This window comes from Mustela nigripes, chromosome 7 (assembly GCF_022355385.1).
Source record: "Mustela nigripes isolate SB6536 chromosome 7, MUSNIG.SB6536, whole genome shotgun sequence".
NCBI lineage: Eukaryota > Metazoa > Chordata > Mammalia > Carnivora > Mustelidae > Mustela > Mustela nigripes.
Window position 1 is genome coordinate 64,058,569 of NC_081563.1, and position 20,215 is coordinate 64,078,783.

At 36.3% G+C, this 20,215-nt stretch overlaps 1 protein-coding gene across 3 annotated transcripts in view; it reads right to left on the minus strand.

Moving 5' to 3' along the window:
* Nucleotides 1-20,215, minus strand: part of VRK2 (VRK serine/threonine kinase 2) — a 119,587-nt gene that overhangs the window by 49,697 nt on the left and 49,675 nt on the right. For all 3 annotated transcript variants that reach the window (XM_059406031.1, XM_059406032.1, XM_059406033.1), the window contains 2 exons: nt 19,621-19,726; nt 18,341-18,433 (listed from right to left, as the gene is read on the minus strand). In XM_059406031.1, coding sequence (XP_059262014.1) covers nt 18,341-18,433; nt 19,621-19,726 — 199 coding nt within the window. The remainder of the gene's footprint in view (nt 1-18,340; nt 18,434-19,620; nt 19,727-20,215) is intronic.

Below are 20,215 nucleotides of genomic sequence, written 5' to 3' on the forward strand. Positions count from 1 at the left end.
TCAATTCATTTATGCATTAACCTATTCAATTACTCATTGTTCACTCATCATTTATTTATTGAGTCCTTATTATATACCATGTTCTGTGCCAGCTGCTGGATACACATCAGTGAATAAAATACAATCTTTGTTTTCTCCAAGACTAGAGACTTGCTCTCCCGATGGACATTAAACTGAGAGAAATCACGCTCACCTAGTTCTGTACCAGTAGTTTCCCAAGTCAAATTTGTAGCTCACAACCAGTTCTACCCACGAAGTCAGGGGCTAGGAGAGCTAAAAGAGGGTCAAAGAGATCACATGATCTAGGTGACTCAATTATAGAAAGGGAAGTTATAATAGAGAAGTCTTGGGCAATAAATAATTTTTAAAAAAGGAAAAAAGAGCTTAAGCACATAGATGTCTGGGTGGCTCAGTCATTAAGCATCTGCCTTCAGCTCCAGTCATGATCCCGGGGTCCTGGAATCAAGCCCCGCATCAGGCTCTCTGCTCAGAGGGAAACCTGCTTCTCCTTCTCCTACTCCCCCTTCTTGTGTTCCTTCTTACTCTCTCTCTCAAATAAATAAACAAAAATCTTAAAAAAAAGTAAAAAGAGCTTAAGTGCAATTAGAATACAAATTGTCTGTATTCCCGTTTTCTAATGAATGCTAGGATAATGGAGAAAGAAAGTAGAAGACATAAAACTGTACCTGACAATGAGGAGTGATGCTTTTGTTAAGTAAGAGCATGGAGATAATATGGTGAATTATCCTTGTTTTTTGGAAATGCATACATAAATATTTAGATAAAGTGTCATGATATATATAATTGTTTTAAAACATTTCAGCCAAAAAATACATAAAATTTCAAAATGTTAATTTTTAAATCAAAGTCATGGGTATCGGGAGTTCTCTATTATTCAGTATGTTTCAAATTTTTCCAAATAAAAGGTTAAAAAAAACTGTATCCTCCTAGAGGCACAATTATCTACTTTTCAGATTCTTACCCGTCTCAGAGTCCCAGCACTGAGAAATAAGCTTCACAAAATATTAATTTTAAATATGGAGACCATGGCTTCTAAATCATAATTATTATGCTGTTTTCTTCAATATTTTCCACTCATCATCACCTTCCAATAAGACTCTGGTAGCCTATATTCATATTACTGTCATTTGCATAGTATTTTGAATAAGAATTTTTCCTTTTTATATGGATCTAATCTGATTTAAAATCAGACATTTTAATATACACATGTTAAGAATAAATTTTGATAATAGAAACACCATTCACTACCAGATAACAGAGCTAAAATACATTTGATTACTTCAACAATTTTAAAGTAATTTAATAAATTGGAGTGCAATAAAACATAGCAGTATTAACACATTAAAGAATGTTAGATGGGAATAAAATTCGGAGCTGACTTTATTTTTATTTGACAAATCATACTAAAAGAATCCCCAAATAGTAAGTTTATAAAACTGATCTATGAGTAGAGATACATACAAGGTATTAAATCTTAAAATCATATTCATATGACAAATTGTATTGAGACAAAAAACTCAGTGGAAGTGTGTATTTAACAAACAATTCCATTAATATAAAACTCTTAACATTTTAAAAGTTCAAATATCGAAAATCATAGGAATAAATTTCAAAGTCCCTTTGCTCAACTAAAAGTGTACATCAGAACCTCACAAGGAAGAATGATGTACACATTACTCCATGTTATAAGTGATGTAAACACTACCACGTTATTTAATCTACAGTATAATCCTAACCCCGTGACACCAAAATACTTTAAAGAAGCCTTACCAGTGGTACTATCCAGTAATATTCTGGTATTATCAAGATAAGACATATCATACTACTCCAAAGATAATGCAGTACAGAGGTATCACTGGGACTAAATTTTATATATATTCAACAAAGGAAATGCCACCTCTAAAAATGGTACCATATATGTGCATATACCATGCAAAATTCTTATAAATACACATTCACACTCCATCTTACAAGTAACTAACAAACGGCTTATGTTAGAATTCCGTCTAGCAAACAGTGAACAAGCAGCTTTAATGATGCTTATGACCCTACCCTATGGATGAAAGTGAGCATTTTATCACCAGATACAGGTCAGGTACTTCAATTCCTGCTCCCAGATCATTAAATTTTTTCTAAATTTAAGCTTTTTAAGTTCCTTCATTATGCAACAATAGGTGGACACTTTGGAAACATTATAAGAAACATTACCTTATGCAACGAGCACTAAGCATTCAGAAACACATTTTTAGAGAATCACAGAATTTTAGAGTTACAAGGAACTTTTGAAATCACTCAACATTTCATATTTTATCAACCGGAGAACTAAAGTCCTCACAGATTAAAACATGCGCTGAAGGTTGCAATGCTGTTCAGGGTTGGCGGTAAGTCTAGAACCTTAGCTCCTGACTTTCAGTCCAATACAACTCCCTGTAGTCAAGTAAGTGTTTTAAAATGCTAGGTTTCCTAAGCCATACTTATCCTTCCATTTGCTGATACACGGAACTATTTTCTCTACCTGTGGGGGCCCTTCTCTTTGACTTAGCAGGCAGCTTTGGGGCAGAAACACATGGAGTGTGGCGGGGTGAGGGACCTGAGAAATCAGGTCAATCTGGGCACTAAGTGAGATCAAGACAGCCTTAACCTCCTGAGTCAATGAAGTATTTCTTAAAGGGTAATTACAAAAGCAACACTAACCTAGGTACTGTGAGGAATACAAAAGAAGGCAGCAAAATAAACCTATCTACAAAAGCCTCAAGGAGTCCATCTTAGTTCAGAACACAAGACAACTGAGACTGAGGGCCTTTGCATTTAAAATACGAATTAGAAGCCAAAGGAAATTGGAAAAGGAAATCAGTATAAACCAGAATCATCCAGAAAGTCTTCACGTAAAAGCTGCTGTGTAAAAAAATGATGGGCTTCCATGAAAACATGCTCAGTATCACTGGTCATCAGGGAAATGCGAATCAAAACTATAATGAGGTAGCACCTCACACCTGTCAGAATGGCTAAGATCAACAACACGGGAACAACAGGTGTTGGTGAGGCTGTGGGGAAAGAGGAACCCTCCTCCACCACTGGCAGGAATGCAAGCTGGTGCAGCCACTCTGGAGAACAGTTAAGTATATTCCTCAAAAAGATACAAATTAAACTGTCCTATGATCCAGCAACTGCACTACTAGGTATTTACCCGAAGGATGGAAAAACACTAACTCAAAGGGATACATGCACCCCAATGTTTATAGCAGCTGTAAGATGTGGTACAGATATACATGGCATATTAGTCAGCCATCCGAAAGAATGACATCTTGCCATCTGCAACATGGATGGAACTAGAGGGTGTTATGCCAAGTGAAATCAGTCAGTCAGAGAAAGACCAATAACATGTGACTTCACTCATATGTGGAATTTAAGAAACAAATGATCAAAGGAATAAAAAAGAGAGAGAGAGAGGCAAACCAAAAAACAGACTCTTAACACTTGAGAACAAAATGATGGTTACCAGAGGGGAGGTGGGTGGGGAAATAGGTGAAATAGGTGATGGCGATTAAGGAGGGCCCTTGTTAGGTGCCTGGGTGGCTCAGTCGGTTAAGTGTCTGACTTGATTTTGGCTCAGATCATGATCTCATGGTCATGCCCAGCATGAAACCTGCTTAAGAGTCTCTCTCTTCCCCTCCCCTAATCTCTCCCTCAAAAAAAAAAACAAAAAACAAAAAACAAAAAATGATTATGATAAATAAATAAATAAATAAATAGTTAAAAAAATTTGAAAAAGCAAGTGCGCTTATTGTGATGAGTACCAGGAGATGTATGGAAGTACTGAATAAAGCGTATTGTCCACTGGAAACCAGTATTACGCTTGCTGTATGTTAATTAACTGGAATTTAAATTAAAAATTTTAAAAAATGACATGCATTTGATCAACAAAGTGGCCTTTATAGGTGAGAATAAATGCACCTGTGAAACAAGAAAATTTAAAAAGGTGCACAAACCCTGATTTTAGTTAAACTGCCTCACCTTTCTTCACTAGTGACACTGGGAGATATAGCCAAGGGTGTGGTACTCAGGGGCAAAACCACCACTGGATAGCATTTCTAGTAATGGCGTCATAAGTAATGAAATCAGAAAGGCACATTCGTTTTCCAAATATCAAAACAACACCCAACAAGCCTAACTTTCCAGTAATCAACTGTGCAATTACCATATCACATTTCAACATCAGTCTGGTTTCTAAACAAAAGTTAGAAAACCTGTGTAGTCTAAGAGGATGTTCCCTACTTATCTATCAGGGAAGCATAAATTTAGAAACATTATTTTACTTAAAAGAATATAGCACAAGGGCATCTGGGTGGCTCAGTTGGTTAAGTGCCTGCGGCTCAGGTCATGATCCCAGAGTCCTGGGATCAAGTGCCACATTGGGTTTCCTGCTTATCAGGGAGTTGCTTCTTCTTCTCCCTCTGCCCCACCCCTTGTGTCCACACACACACTCTCTCGGTTTCTTTTCTTTTCTTTTTTTTTTTTTTTTAAGATTTGATTTATTTATTTGACAGAGAGACAGATCACAAGTAGGCAGAGAGGTAGGCAGAGAGAAAGACGGAACCCAGGACCCTGGAATCATGACCTGAGCGAAAGGCAGAGGCTTTAACCCACTGAGCCACCCAGGCACCCCTCTCTCTTGGTTTCAAATAAATAAATAAATACTTTAAACAACAATAACAAAAAAATATATAGTTATAATGTCTAGTACACAATAAACGTTCAAAATAGACAAGATTGATTTACATTGTTTTTTCTGAAGATGTAAGCAGATGTTTCTTTTTTTTTTTTTTTTAAAGATTTTATTTATTTATTTGACAGACAGATGATAAGCAGGCAGAGAGGCAGGCAGAGAGAGAGGGGAAGCAGGCTCCCTGCTGAGCAGAGAGCCCGAAGCAGGGCTTGATCCCAGGACTCTGGGATCATGACCTAAGCCGAAGGCAGAGGCTTTAACCCACTGAGCCACTCAGGTGCCCCTAAGCAGATGTTTCTTAACATAATTTTAATTTTTGATTTAAAGGATTTTTTTAACCAAATCAATACACTCAATTTCTTTCTTCTTCTACTGAATACAATATTACCATTGAAGCATTTTCTTTAGTCTTCTGTTTAAAAAAGATTTTTAAAAGAAATCTTACTAAAATGGAGATGTTGTAAAGAAGTACAAAGAAATAATGGGTTTTCTTTAAATGAGACTTTTCCACAGATATTTTTTCAACAAAAAAATGATAAACATGATGAAAGAAAGAGGGCAAATGGTATACTCTTTGCAAGTTTGCAAAATTCCAAATTTGGAGAGTATGAGATGGGTTACCAAGAAATGGCCGAAATGCAATGAAGACATAAGGAATAAGAAGACTAAAATAATCTACAATCTAATTCAACTCTCAATGAGGTTACCTGACTATAGATAAAAATAGTTATCCCAGTCTGAATAGTATTTGGAGAATTAAACACACACACACACACACACACACATGGAAATGGCCCAGAACATCAAGTGTGCCTCCAAAGGGCTATCCAGAACTTTACTTTGACTATCATCCCTGTCAGGACCCTTTCATTTCACCTTAACTAAGATGGCTGCTATTTCCATCCAACACTTCTTAGAGTCTATTTCCTATTTTGTTGTTGTTGTTGTTGTTGTTTTTTAAATGATTTTATTTATTTATTTGAGAGAGAATGAATGAGAGAGAGCATGAGAGAGGAGAAGGTCAGATGGAGAAACAGACTCCCCAAGGAGCTGGGCGCCAGATGTGGGACTCGATCCTGGAAGTCTGGGATCATGACCTGAGTCGCAGGCAGTCGCTCAACCAACTGAGCCACCCAGGCGCCCTCTATTTCCTATTTTTATCTCAGTCCTTGCAAGTCTAGTGCTTTGACAAAGGCTATATGAATGTCAACTTTTCTTGCCTTTTTCTCTTGCCAAATCATTCAACAATTCTTTCCTCTCTACTCTTGAATCTCTTTTTCCACTTGTTTTTTTCTCTTCATTAAGACACCTTATTGCTCAAGTTCCTTTCTCTATAATTTTAATTCAAAATACATATGAAGAGTGAAATAATACTTAAAACTATAATCCAAGAAAACTTTTGGGAAATGAAAGGCCCAGTCTGCATATGAAAAGGGCCCACCACATATCTGGGAAAACCAATACAGGATGATCTACTCTAAACACATCCTGGTAAAACCATTAGACATTATTAATAAAGAAAAAAAAATCCCAAAGACAACAAGGCAAAAAGGAAAATAACATACATTGGTAAGAGAATAAAATCAGCAGCAGACTTCTTAAAAGCAACATACAAAAGAAGGCAACAGATCAGCATTTTCAAGAAATTCAAGGACAGGGGCGCCTGGGTGGCTCAGTGGGTTAAAGCCTCTGCTTTTGGCTCAGGTCATGATCCCAGGGTCCTGGGATCGAGCCCCACATTGGGCTCTCTGCTCAGCAAGGGAGCCTGCTTCCCTTCCTCTCTCTCTGCCTGCCTCTCTGCCTACTTGTGATCTCTGTCAAATAAATAAATAAAATCTTAAAAAAAAAAAAAAAGAAATTCAAGGACAAAAATTGTGAACTAAATATTTCACATCCATCCAAGTTATCCTTCAAGTATCTAGGCTACTGAAAAAGTTTTAAACATGCAAGGGCACTTCTTGAGCAATCTACAAGATTAGTTTCATCCAATCTAAAGATGAGTGGGTAACTTTGGCAAAAGGACAGAAAGGTAAATATTTAATATATTTAACTATATCTAAGACCAAAACAAGGCTGGTGATAAATGAAGAATATACAAATAATACACATCCTGACAAGGTAAAGTAGAATGACTAAAAACTAAGGTGACAACATTAGAGGAAGATAAAATAAGCAATAGTGAATTAGTAGTAGGTAGAAGTAAGCAACTACCATGAAAGACAGCAGTAAAAGATTAAATACAGACAAAAGGAGCAAAAAGAATCTTTAAAAAGCACAGATACCAAGGCAATCACTACAACAAAAATATGAACTTTCATAGATAGTACCCCCTCCTAAAAAAAAAGAAACCTTAAAGAACGTAAGATCAAAGAAAACACATATGAAGTGCAGCAAATATAAATAATGAGTATTTACCAAGTAGCAGAGCAATGTTCTTTGTGAAACCAAAACTACAGGAGAACTTGATTCTGACCCTTGAGGCCAAAAAACCCACACTAATAACTGATTTTTTTTCTTTTTAAGTAGGCTCCACACCCAGTATGGAGCCTAATGCAGGGCCCAAACGGGCATGGAATATGGACAAAAACTGTTATTCTCAGTCACCACTGAAAGCTTCAGTGCATTTCAAAGTATAAAAGTATCATAAATAATATCCTGATCATCTTGTCACAGGTCTAGAATTTAATAATGAAAAATTTTAAAAAGGTCCTTCTACATAAAAATTAAAAATCTACTGAACAACCTTTTGGTGAAGAAAAAATAAAAACCTTCTAAAAAAATAAAGATATTAAAAAACATAACATATTAAAATCTATGAGTACAACATAAAGCTGTGACCAGAGGAAAAATCACAGCCTTAAACACTAGGGAAGTAAAAAAAAAAAAAAAAAAAATTAATGAAAACAAATGAAATAGATCAGAAACTGAGTACCAAAAGAAAGAACAAATGGGTAAATTAAAAAAGCACAAGAAATGACATAATTAAGGAAAAATCAAAAATTAATGAGATAGATAAGGGAAAAGATATCTCATTAATAAATCAGAATCCAGGTGTGTTGAAAAATAAACACCTTTACTAAGGCAGAAAAAAGGAAGCAAAAATAAAAAATAATTAGAAGAAAATAGTCACTGAAGTAGAAGAAATTTAAAAGTCACAAGTGGCTACAACCCATAACACCACACAAATAAATTTGAAAAACCAGACAAAGTGGTTAACTAATATAATTGACCTAAATAGAGATAAAAAGCTTAAACATTTCCATGGGAAAAAGTTGAGTTACAAGGAACTGCCTCACAGAAAAATAGCAGAACCAGATGGTTTCATATTCAAAAACCAAATGGTATCAATTTAAAGAAATAGTTCTGGAACATAGGAAATGAAGTAAAACTTCCAAATTCTTTTTATGAAACAGAATGTTGATACCTAAATCTGATAAAAATAGTACAGAAATAGGAAATTACAGACCAACCTCACTTATAAATACCTATATGAAATACTACATAAAGCTTAGCGAACATACTTCAATACCATATTAAGTAAATAATATACTATAACAAAGTGGGATTTACTCCTGGCAAGTAAGGTTAGTTCACTATTAAAAGCACAGCAATATATCACACCATATTAATTGATCTGAGAAAAAATGTGATTATTTCCACACATTCTAAACAAATCCTTAATGAAATTCAATCTCCATTCCATAAAAAGAAAAAATCCATTCAAGAACATAGGTGAGGTGCCTGAGTAGGCTCAGTTAGTTAAGTGTCTGCCTTCGGCTCAAGTCATGATCCTGGGGTCCTGGGATTATGCCCTATGTCAGGTTCCGTGATCAGCAGGGAATCTGCTTCTCCCTCTCCTCTACCCCTCCCCCTGGCTTGTGCTCTTTCTCTCTCTCTCTCTCTCACAAAGAAATAAAATTTTAAAAATAAAAGAACATAGGAATTGATGATTTCCCAAATATGACTATAAGGACACACACCTATGTACACACTTACATACACACATGTAAACGTAGTCCTAAAGCCAGCATCACTTTTAATGGGGTAAACTTCAGGAATTTCCACTAAGATCAGGAAGAGGTAAGGATAATCACTACCTTCACTACTATTTCCTATGTACTGGGTGTACCAGCAATATAATTAGACAAAACAAGTCAGAGATATAAGAACTGAAAGAGAAAGACAATTGTATCTACTTGCATATGAAATGTTTCCTATGAGAACCCTAGAGAATTATTATTAAAGCAATTTCAAAGTCAGTAAATTAACAGGATATAAAGTGAATGCAGAGAAATCAATAATGTTCATATACACAAACAATAATCACTTAGAAGATAAAACAGTAGAGTAAAACAGCAGTGACGATAAGTGCAGCAAGAGTAAGTGTAGGTGGGAGGCTACCTGGGTGGCTCAGTGGGTTAAGCCTCTGAGTTAGGCTCAGGTCATGGTCTCAGGGTCCTGGGTCAAGCCCCACGTCGAACTCTCTGCTCAGTGGGGAATCTGCTTCGCCCTCTCTCTCTGCCGACCTCTCCACCTACTTGTTGTCTCTCTCTTTGTCAAATAAAAAATAAAATCTTAAAAAAAAAAAAAAATTGGGCACCTGGGTGGCTCAGCTGGTTAAGTGACTGCTTTTGGCTCAGGTCATGATCCTGGAGTCCCAAGATTGAGTCCCACATCAGGCTCCCTGCTCGGCAGGTAGTCTGCTTCTCCTGCTGACCTCTCTCCTCTCATGCTTTCTCTCTCTCTCTCAAATAAATAAAATCTTTTAAAAAATAAAAATAAAATAGAAAGAATAAATGTAGGAAGGAATAAGTATAGCAAGAAACGTGAAAAAGTTAATGTGAGGAAAGAGCGAAAATACTCAAGAAGATATAAATGTAAAACTGACGAAATACAGACACATTCCTTGTTGTTGAAGAACAACTTTACATCATAAAGATGCCAGGTCTTCCAAGTTAATTTAGAAATTTAACAAAATTCCAATAAAAATGCCAACAAGTATTTGTGAATGAAGCTAAACAAAAGAAGATAGAAAAATGTGAATAGTTACAATAATATTGAAAAAGAAAAGTTACAAGGCACTAAACATCACCAGATATTAAAATACATTACAGAGCCTCAGCAATTAATGGACTAGTATAATTATGAAACATAATTAGACCAAAAGGATTCAGTAGAAAGTATAGAAATGAACTCAAGTACATATGGAAGTTTAGTATATGACAAAGGTGACATCTAGTATCACTGGACCAAACTTTTGTTTTCCAATAGTGTTGGAAAAACTGGAAAATCAATCAGAAAATGATAAAATTGGGTTCATACCTGTTGTCATATGAAAGTGAAATAAGTCAAGCAGAGAGAGTCAATTATCATATGCTTTCACTTATTTGTGGAGCATAAAAATAACATGGAAGACATGGGGAGATGGAGAGAAGGGAGTTGAGGGAAACTGGAAGGGGAGGTGAACCATGAGAGACTATGGACTCTGAAAAACAATCTGAGGGTTTTGAAGGGGTGGGGGGTGGGAGGTTGGGGGAGCCAGGTGGTGGGTATTAAGGAGGGCATGCATGGAGCACTGGGTGTGGTGCAAAAACAATGAATACTGTTATGCTGAAAAGAAATTAAAAAAAAAAAAAACCTCTAAATTAATAAGAGATTTTAAAGGTAAAAAATGAAACTATACAATTAAATTCATAAAGAATCTATCTGTAGAACAATGTTATTAACCATGACTCAATATCCAGAAAATAAAAGATTGATAAATATGACCACATTAAAAATAGAAGTTTCACCTTCTACGTGGCAATGAAACATCACAAGTATAATCAAAGGACAAGAGGCAAATTAAAAGAAAATATTTGCAAAATCTGTAATAGATAAAGGGATTATATAACGCTTATTTAAAGAACATTTTAAAACTGAGGGAATAAAAACAAATAAAAGATAAAAATGGGCAAAAGATAGGAGTGGATAATTCACACATACACACACAAATTATTAAAAACTAACCCTTTTTTCTTTGGGCAAAAGGGAATACAATGACTGGATTTACACTTCTACTGCCCCTGAGAAACTGGATAAAATGAAAGATACACATATTTTTGGATATTAACTAGGCAGCACAAGACTGAGATCCTTGAGAAAATGGGGGGAAAAAGATTAGTTGAGTCCCACAGATGCCCCAGCTTTCTGCCTGGTGACAATTCCCAACTCAAGAACAGGTAGGAACTCCTAACTGGAGTACAGTAATCCCGCTGAGACAGTGACTGAATTTAGGGAGGCTCCTAAAGAGCCCCAAATTCCAGAGAGTTCAGAAGAAGAGGGAGCTACAAGGTAGCAGGGTAGTGTGTGAGGTGGGGGAACGTCCAGAAAAATCTGCACAAGGATTTCTGGGAGTTGAGTTCTGACCAACCAGAGTTAAGTCCTCACACGGAATTCCACAGAAGTCACAAAGCTTTACAGCATAGATGTAGGAATAAAATATCCATAGAGAATAGGCTACTTACAGACTTATCTTAGCAAAGCTTAAAAATAGCCTCAAAATGAACATACTGTCTCCAAGACATTTAACTTAAATGTATAGACAAAAATAGATTAAAAGAATGGAGACGATATATAATGCAAACACTAATCAAAAGAAAGGGGGTGTGGCTATACTAATTTCAGACAAAGTTGATTTCTGAACAAGAAATATTTTAGGGAAAAAACTCTTATTTTAAAATGATAAAAGAGACAGTTCATAAAGAAGAAATAAAAATCCCAAACATGTATACCAATAATAGAATTCCAATACATATGAAACAAAAACTGATGGGAAGAAAAGATAAATCCATAATCATAATTGGGGGTTTCCATACTCTCTTCAGTGAGGACGTAGGAAATTTCAACAAGCAACCAACTGCACCTAACAGACATTTATTAAACACTCCACCCCAAGACAGACAACGTATTCTTTTCAAGGGCTCATGAAATATTCAGTAAGTTAGCTCCTATGTTGAGGCATTAAGTATCTCTCAATAATCTTAGAAGTACAGAAATCATAGAGAGTAGTTCTCTGACCACAAGAGAATTAAATTAACATCAATAGCAGAGAGGAATTTGAAAACTTCCAAATACCTGGAAATTAAACAACATATTTCTAAATAACCCTAAGGTCAAAAACAAATTACATAGGAAGTTTAAAAAATATTTTGGAGGGTGCCTAGGTGGCTCAGTGGGTTAAAGCCTCTGCCTTCAGCTCAGGTCATGATCCCGGGGTCCTGGGATAGAGCCCTGAATCGGGCTCTCTGCTCAGCAGGGAGCGCTTCCCTCCCACCCCCACCCTGCCTGCCTCTCTGCCTACTTGTGATCTCTCTCTGTCAAATAAATAAATAAAACCTTTAAAAAAATATTTTGGAGGCACCTGGGTGGCTCAGTCATTATGCATATGCCTTCAGCCCAGGTCATGATCCCGGGGTCCTGGGATCGAGCCCTGTGTCAGGCTCCCTGCTCAGTGGAGAGCCTGCTTCTCCCTCTCCTACTCCCCCTGCTTCTGTTCCCTCTCTGTCAAATAAATAAATTAAATCTCTTAAAAACAAACAAAAAAAAGCATCTGTCTTTGGCTCAGGTCATGATCCTAGGGTCCTGGGATCCAGCCCCTGCTTAGTAGAGAGCCTGCTTCTCCCTCTCCCCTTGCCTGTAGGTCCCCCTGCTTGTGCTCTGTCAAATAAATAAATAAAAATCTTTTAAAAAATATTTTGAAGTTAAATGTGAAAACAAAAGAAATAAAAATGAGTACTACAAAGATCATTCATTCTCCAGTGAATTAGCTTGGCATTTAGTCAGAAGACTCATACTGTTAAGATTTTAATTCCCTCAAATTAATCTATAGTTCAACACAATCTCTGTCAAAATCCTAGCATGTTTTGGGGCAGAAACTGACAAACTTATTTTAAAATATTATATAGGCAATTGCAAAGCAGCTAGAATAGTCAAAATAATTTTGAAAAAAAAAAAAAAAAGAACAAAGTTGGAAGACTCCTATTATCTAACTTCAAGACCATGAAGGTGTGATATTGTCTGTTTGATACTGTAATAGAGAATCCAGGAATAGACCCATTCCTAGATGGTCAATAATTTTGACAAAGGAGCCAAAGCAATTCATTGGGAAAAAGATGTTCACTTCAACACAGTGTTGGAGCAACTGCACATGTGCATGTTTCCCCTTACCCCAAAAAAGAGCCTTGACCCTAACCTTGCACCAAATACAAACCTGAAACAGATCAGGTATTTAAACATGAGAGTTCTATAAAACTTGCTGAAGAAAACTCTTGAGAAAATATTTTATGATCCTGGCTTTGGACAGAAGTAGCAGAAAGGATGAAAGAAAAAAATCATAAATTGGGCCTCCTCATAATTAAAAACATCTGCCTTCTGAAAAGACACTGATGAGAGAAAGGTAAGGTACAGATGCAGAAAGTATCTGCAAAGATCTGACAGAAGGTTCCTGTCCTTAAAACATAAACTCTCTTAAAATAAGGCAATCTGATTTTAAAATGGGCACATTTGATTCATTAAAGAAAAATGGCAAATAAACACATGAAAGAGGGGCGCCTGGGTGGCTCAGTGGGTTAAGCCTCTGCCTTCGGCTCGGGTCATGATCCCAGAGTCCTGGGATCGAGCCCCACATCAGGCTCTCTGCTCAGTGGGGAGCCTGCTTCCCCCTCTCTCTCTCTCTCTGCCTGCCTCTCAGCCTACTTGTGATCTCTGTCAAATAAATAAATAAAATCTTAAAAAAAAAAAAACACACATGAAAGATGCTCAGTATCATTAGTTATTACGTGGCTGTTGCAAATTAAGACTAGATATGACAATATATCTACTATAGCGGGTAAAATTTTAAAACTAATGAAACTAAGTGGTGGCAAGATGTGGAGAACTACCCATCACTGGTAGAAATGGGTAACAGTAGTACAATCGCTCTGAAAACCTGTTTGGCTGCTTCTTTTAAATTAAACTTATACTTCCTTATGATACCAGAAACCCACTCCTAGTTATGTATCCAGCAGTTCTTAAAACATGTATCTTCACAAAAACCCTTACGTGAATGCTTATGGCCACTTTACTAATATTTGCTCCCCAGCTAGAAATAACATAAATCTTCAACAGGTAAACGGATGAACTGTAGTAGTGCCAATGGAATACTCTATCTTTAAAGAGAAACGAACTACTAATGAACTACAGCATGGGTTAATCTCACAAACATTATGGGAAGTGAAAGAAGCCAGACATGAGGGAATATATCCCATAATTCCATTCACATGACATTCTCTAAAAATGCAAAAACTACTGGGGCAGAGATCATTGCCAGTGGCCGGGGTTTGGAGTGTGATGAGAGAAGGGGACTGAATGCAGGGGCGGAAGGAGAGAAAGTTTGGGGATGACAGGAATACCCTGTATCTTGATTGTAGTGGTGGTTGTACGACACACATGTGTCAAAACACATCAAACTGTACAATGCAAAGGGTGAATTTCACTGTTTGTAAATTATATTTCAATAAACCTCACCTTCAAAAAGTTTGCAGACTTTTAAAGGATTTTAATATACATGGCCAAATTGCCCTTCCATTAACTTAATTTCTTCTCCTACTCCCATTTAATTTACATTCCCCCTGGTGTTCTACAAAAGCCTGCACCCTCTTCAGCCTCAATATCATCAGATTATTATTTTAGGCTTTTCCAATTTGATAAGTTCTTTTAAAATGGTACTTCACTGTTTTATCTGCAACTCTCTTCTTTCCAGCGATGGTAAACTTTTCTCATCCACTTCTGACAGTGGATGTGTTCTGTGTTCTTCTGTGCTCTGTCTGTTCATTCCTTTCAATCATTATTTTAAGAAAATTACCTGGTGTTTTTTCTTACTAATTTTTTGCTTTGTGCTATATTTTGTGTGTGTGTGTGTGTATGTGTGTATATATACACACATACACATATATATATCTCCCTAAATATTTTTCATAAGCATACTTTCCAGTTTCTTTTTCTTTCATTTTTTCAATTTTTTAATATAGACATTTTAAAATTTGAAATTTCTCAATATTTTCTAAATTTTTTTCTTCTGTACCATTACTCAGAAATTTCTTTCCTCATCTAGAGTTGTTAAATATTCAACTATGATTTATATACTTTTCATAGACTCAATTTTTTTCACTTTTTAACTCTCTCCTGTCTGATAGAGTGGCCACTAGCCATTTGGAATTACTTAAATTTAAATTAACTAAAATTAAGCTTTTCCCCTGCATTTTCTTCTGGTATTATGGTTTCAGGTCTTATATTTAAATCTTCAGTGGGTTAAAGATTTAATATTTGTGTAGGTTGAGTCATTTTATTCTTTTGCATGTCTCTGTCCAGTTTTCCCACCATCATTTATTGAACAGACTATTTTTTTTTCTCATTGTATATTACTGATGCCCTTGTCAAAGATTAGTTGACAGTAAATGTATGGCTTTGTTTCTAAGCTCTCTAGTCTGTTCTACTGGTCTGTGTCTGTTTTTATGCCAATAGCATACTTTTTTGATTACTATTGTGTTGTCATATGGTTTCAAATCAGGAAGTGGGATGTCACCAACTTTGTTCTCAAAATTGCTTTGGCTATTCAGGGTCTTTTGTGATTCCATATAAATTTGAGGATTGTTTTTTCTATTTCTATGAATTTTGTCTTTGGAATTTTGATAGGGACTGCTTTGCATAGTATGGCTATTTTAATACCATTAATTCTTCCATAAACATGGGTTGTGGCAATGATTATTTTCAACTGACACCAAAAGCACAGGCAACAAAACTAAAAATTAGAATTACATCTAACTAAAAAGATTCTTCCCAGCAAAGGAAACCATCAACAAAATAAAAAGGCAAGCTACCAAACTGTAGAGAATATTTGCAAACCCTAGATCTGATAAGGGGTTAATATCCAAAATATATAAGAACTAGCAAGAAAATAACTTGATTTAAAAATACACAAAAGACCTGCATAGTCACTATTCCAAAGAAGATATACACATGCCCAAAAGGTGTAAGAAAAAGTACTCAAACTTATTATCATCAGGGAAATGAAAATGAAAACCACAATGAGATATCATTCAATACCTGTTAGGATGGCTATTATAAAAAACACAAGAGACAATCAGTGTTGGTGAGGGTGTGAAGAAGAGGGAATCCTGTAAACTCTTGGTGGGAATGGAAATTGGTATAGTCTTAATAGAAAACAATATGGAGGTTCCTCAAAATAGCACTATCATACAATCCAGCAATCCAACTTCTCGGGGTACATTGAAAGGAAAAGAAATCATTATCTTAAAGAGATATGTGCACTCCCCACATTACTGGGGCATTTTTCACAACAGCCCAAATATGTAAATAAACTTCATGGTCACTGGTAGATGGATGAAGATAGAAAATGTGGTAGATATGTGCAATAATTATTTGGCCATAAAAAGAAATATGCCATTTATGACAGCATGGATGAACGTGGAAGACATTAAACCAGACACAGAAAGACAAAAACTGTTTTCTCTCACTTACATGTGGCATGTAAAAAAGTGAAACAGCACCAGAGAGTAGAGAAGTGGTTGCCGGGACTGGGGGATGTGGGGGCGTGGAGAAACGTGGAGATGTTGGCCAAAGGGTACAAACTTTTAGTTAGAAGATGAATAAGTTCTAGGGGTTGAATGTACAGCATTGTGACTAGAGTTAATAATGCTGTGTACCGGGGCGCCTGGGTGGCTCAGGGGGTTAAGCCTCTGCCTTCAGCTCAGGTCATGATCCCAGGGTCCTGGGATCGAGCCCCGCATCGGGCTCTCTGCTCAGTGGGGAGCCTGCTTCCTCCTCTCTCTCTGCCTGCCTCTCTGCCTACTTGTGATCTCTGTCTGTCAAATAAATAAATAAAACCTTTAAAAAAAAATAATGCTGTGTACCTCAAATTCGCTAAGAATAGAACTTACATGTTCTCACCACAAAACAAAAAAAAAGTAACTATATGAAGTGATGAATGTGTTAATTAAATTGATGGTGGTCATCGTGTCACAACGTATTCTATGTTAAATCATCATTTTGTACATGTTGTACAGCCTAAATATATGCAATTTTTATTTGTCAATCATACCTCAATAAAGCTGGTGGGAGGGAAGCAAGGTAAAATAAAATAATTGATTCATAACCAAAATTAAATTAAATTTAAAATTCGGTTTCTCAGTCACACTAGTCACATTTTAAAAGATTCTTTTAGAGCAGTGTTAGATTCAATTTTTGGTAAATTTAGAGCAATTTAGGTAAAACTGAGTGAAAAAGTACAGTGAGTTCTCATACACGGCTGCCCCCACCCCTCCAACAGTCTCCCCCACTGTCGACATCCCACACCAGAGTACTATGCCTGTTGCAATGGATGAACCTGTATTCATGACACAGCAACACATCCTTGTAACCAGAAGTCTATTTGGTTTACATTACAGTTCGCTTTTGGTGTTGAACATTCTATGGACTTTGGCAAGTGTAAAACAATGTACCTACCAGAGCAGTATGACACAGAACACTCTCACTTCCCTAAAAGTCTTCTGTGCTCTGCCTACTCATCTCTCCCTCCTCTCTACCCAGTGGCAATCACTGACTGATCTTCTTTGAGTCTCCATAGTTTTGCCTTTTCCAAAATGTTGTAGAGTTGGAATTATACAGATTTTCACTTAGTAATATGCATTTAAGTTTCCTCCATGTCTTTTCATGTCCTGACTGCTCATTTCTTTTTAACATTGAGTAATATCGCATTGTTTGGATGTACCATAGTTTTTTTCTCCATTCACCTATTAAAGGACATCTTCATTGATTCAAGTTTTGGCATCGATGAATAAAGCTGCTATAAACATCTGTGTGTAGCTTTTTGTGTGGATGTAAGTTTTCAACTCCTTTGGGTAAATACCAGGCAGTGTAATTGCAGATCATATGTTATGAATATGTTCAGTTTTTAAAGAAACCGCCAAACTGTCTTCGCAGTGGCCATACCCTTTTGCATTTCCAGCAGCAATGAATGAGAGATCCTGTTGCTCCACTTGCTCCACATCTTTTTCAGCATTTGGTGGTACACAACCAATGTTTCAATGGCTCGATAGCCACACATGGCTGATGGCTACCATACTGCACAGTAACGTACTGAATACTTCCATCCTCAGAAAAAGTTCCACTGGAATGCTGCTCTGTTTCAAAGCTACGTGTTTATACAGTGAAAGAGGAGCTACTGTGACTTTTAAATTGTTTTCTCTGCACAAATCCATCCCATCTCCCACTGGATTTGATGGTTCTTTATTTATAGTCGCTCAGAAGTTCAAATTTCAGCTACTTAACTATCTGTCCATTAACAAATTATTTAACCCCCTCTGAGTCTCAGTTTCCCCATCCGAATTACTTCTTAGTTTAGTGCATTAAATGAGATGAACAAGGTAAGGTAAATCACAACATGTTATTATTCCTCATTTGTAAACTCTTCGTGTTAGGAGTTTGATTTTTGAATGTCTCCGTATAATACTGTGAGGATTCCTCCTGGAAACAGAAGCTTAATACTGTACTCACCCGATCTGGATTTCTGTAACCTAACAGTAGATTTGCTGCTTTTATATCACCGTGAACATATTCATTTTCATGTATATATTCCAGTACATCCAACTACGAAAAGAAATACATATATATTGGCAACTATTTCAAACTCATGATCAACTTTGAACATTCTGAATATAGAATAATATTTTTTCATATTAACAATAACAAACTGACATAGTCCATAATTAGGTATTTATCCACTTATCACATGTACTGGTCACTTAAAAGCTGAATAACATGATCTGCAAATATCAACTGTTTTAATTAAACTTCTGAGAGAAGGAAACCAAGATTCAACAATGCCTGTGCCTACGCCCTGACAGCCTGGTGGCCAAATCACACTGTGCAAAGAGGAGAAACACAACAAAATCAGAGATGCAAAATAAAATAACCATGAAGTTTCCTCAGCAGTTCCTCAGCCAAGCAATGGTTATAAATCGAGTTTTGGAGACCCCAGAACAAAACAGCATGTCCATGAACACACAGAAAGGCACTCTCCCTCTGGACCATAACAGAAAATACCTTAGCTTCATCTTTGAAGCCCTGGAGCCTTGCATGTTACCTACGCCTAGTGCTCAATAAACATGTGCTGGCTGCCTAAATGGATGAATGGATGAACGGGAAAATTAACGAGTTCTATTTGCCACATCCCGACCTGGCGTGAGCAGTTTCATTCTATTTAAAATGGAAAAAGAAAATGGAGCTTGGGCAAACCAAACACAAACAAGATAAGACAAATATGTGGTATAAACAAAATGTGTGCGTGGGTGCTATTAAGATTTCATTGCTTCTTATTTGGCAATGTATTATTCATTGCCATACTAATTACTGCCACCATCCCAAACTCATAATAAAAACTTTATAGCACCCCCATACCATCACATGTTTAGTATGGAAAATAATATATTTTGCCATAGTTTGCATTGTTATAAATATAACCGACAAAAGAGAGGTTATTCTTATAGCAATGCAAGCTTGTTCTGATATGTTAAACAAAGCTGTGAGGGGAAAAAAAAAATCAGACTGTAGAACCAATGCCTAATTGAGTTTGTAGTGCCAAACACAGCACATTCTGTCACTTACAGAGCCCACTGTTATCAATTTCACCAAAATAGCCTCTACTCTAAATAACTGACATTTCTAGGGCAATAATCCTTCATTCTCTGATAATTCCACAAAGGGCAACGATTTGTATATTGTAACAAGTAAATAATCTGAAAATGAGGCATGTGAAATAAGTCATTCATTCTTACCATTCGGATACCTAGCTGCAGGACAGTTGACTTTTTAAAAGTACCATTCTGGTCTGAGATCTTCTGTAAATCTATTCCTAGTCTTTCCATTACCATAAATCTGTAACTATAAGAAGGAGACGTCAAAAAGAGATCTTAAGATAGCAGTGCTTGAAACTGCCTATTTATGAATCTGAAACAAGGAAAAACACCCCCAACCTAACAATGAAGAACACTGCAATCCAAACCATTAAAGAACGAATGTACATTAATAATCTTGCTGTTCTTTTAAGAAAGATACAAGTCAGTATCTACTCTGCAGTTAGTTTCTAGTAGAAGAAAACGCTATGTTGAAACACGCTCACTCGTAGATTGCGTAAAGAGAATGTTCTTTCTAAATTAAAGAGTCCTCAGTTTGATTCATTTTGATTTCATCATCCTCTCACTATGACCTTGAACAAATTATCTGCCCATACACAGAATATTATTAACATTTGTTTCTTGACCTTATAAATCATATTTTACTTTCTCTACATGCTTATAAACATGACTTTTTAAAATGTACTTCTTTTCAGGGCCCCTGGGTGGCTTAGTTGGTTGAATGTCTAGTCTAACT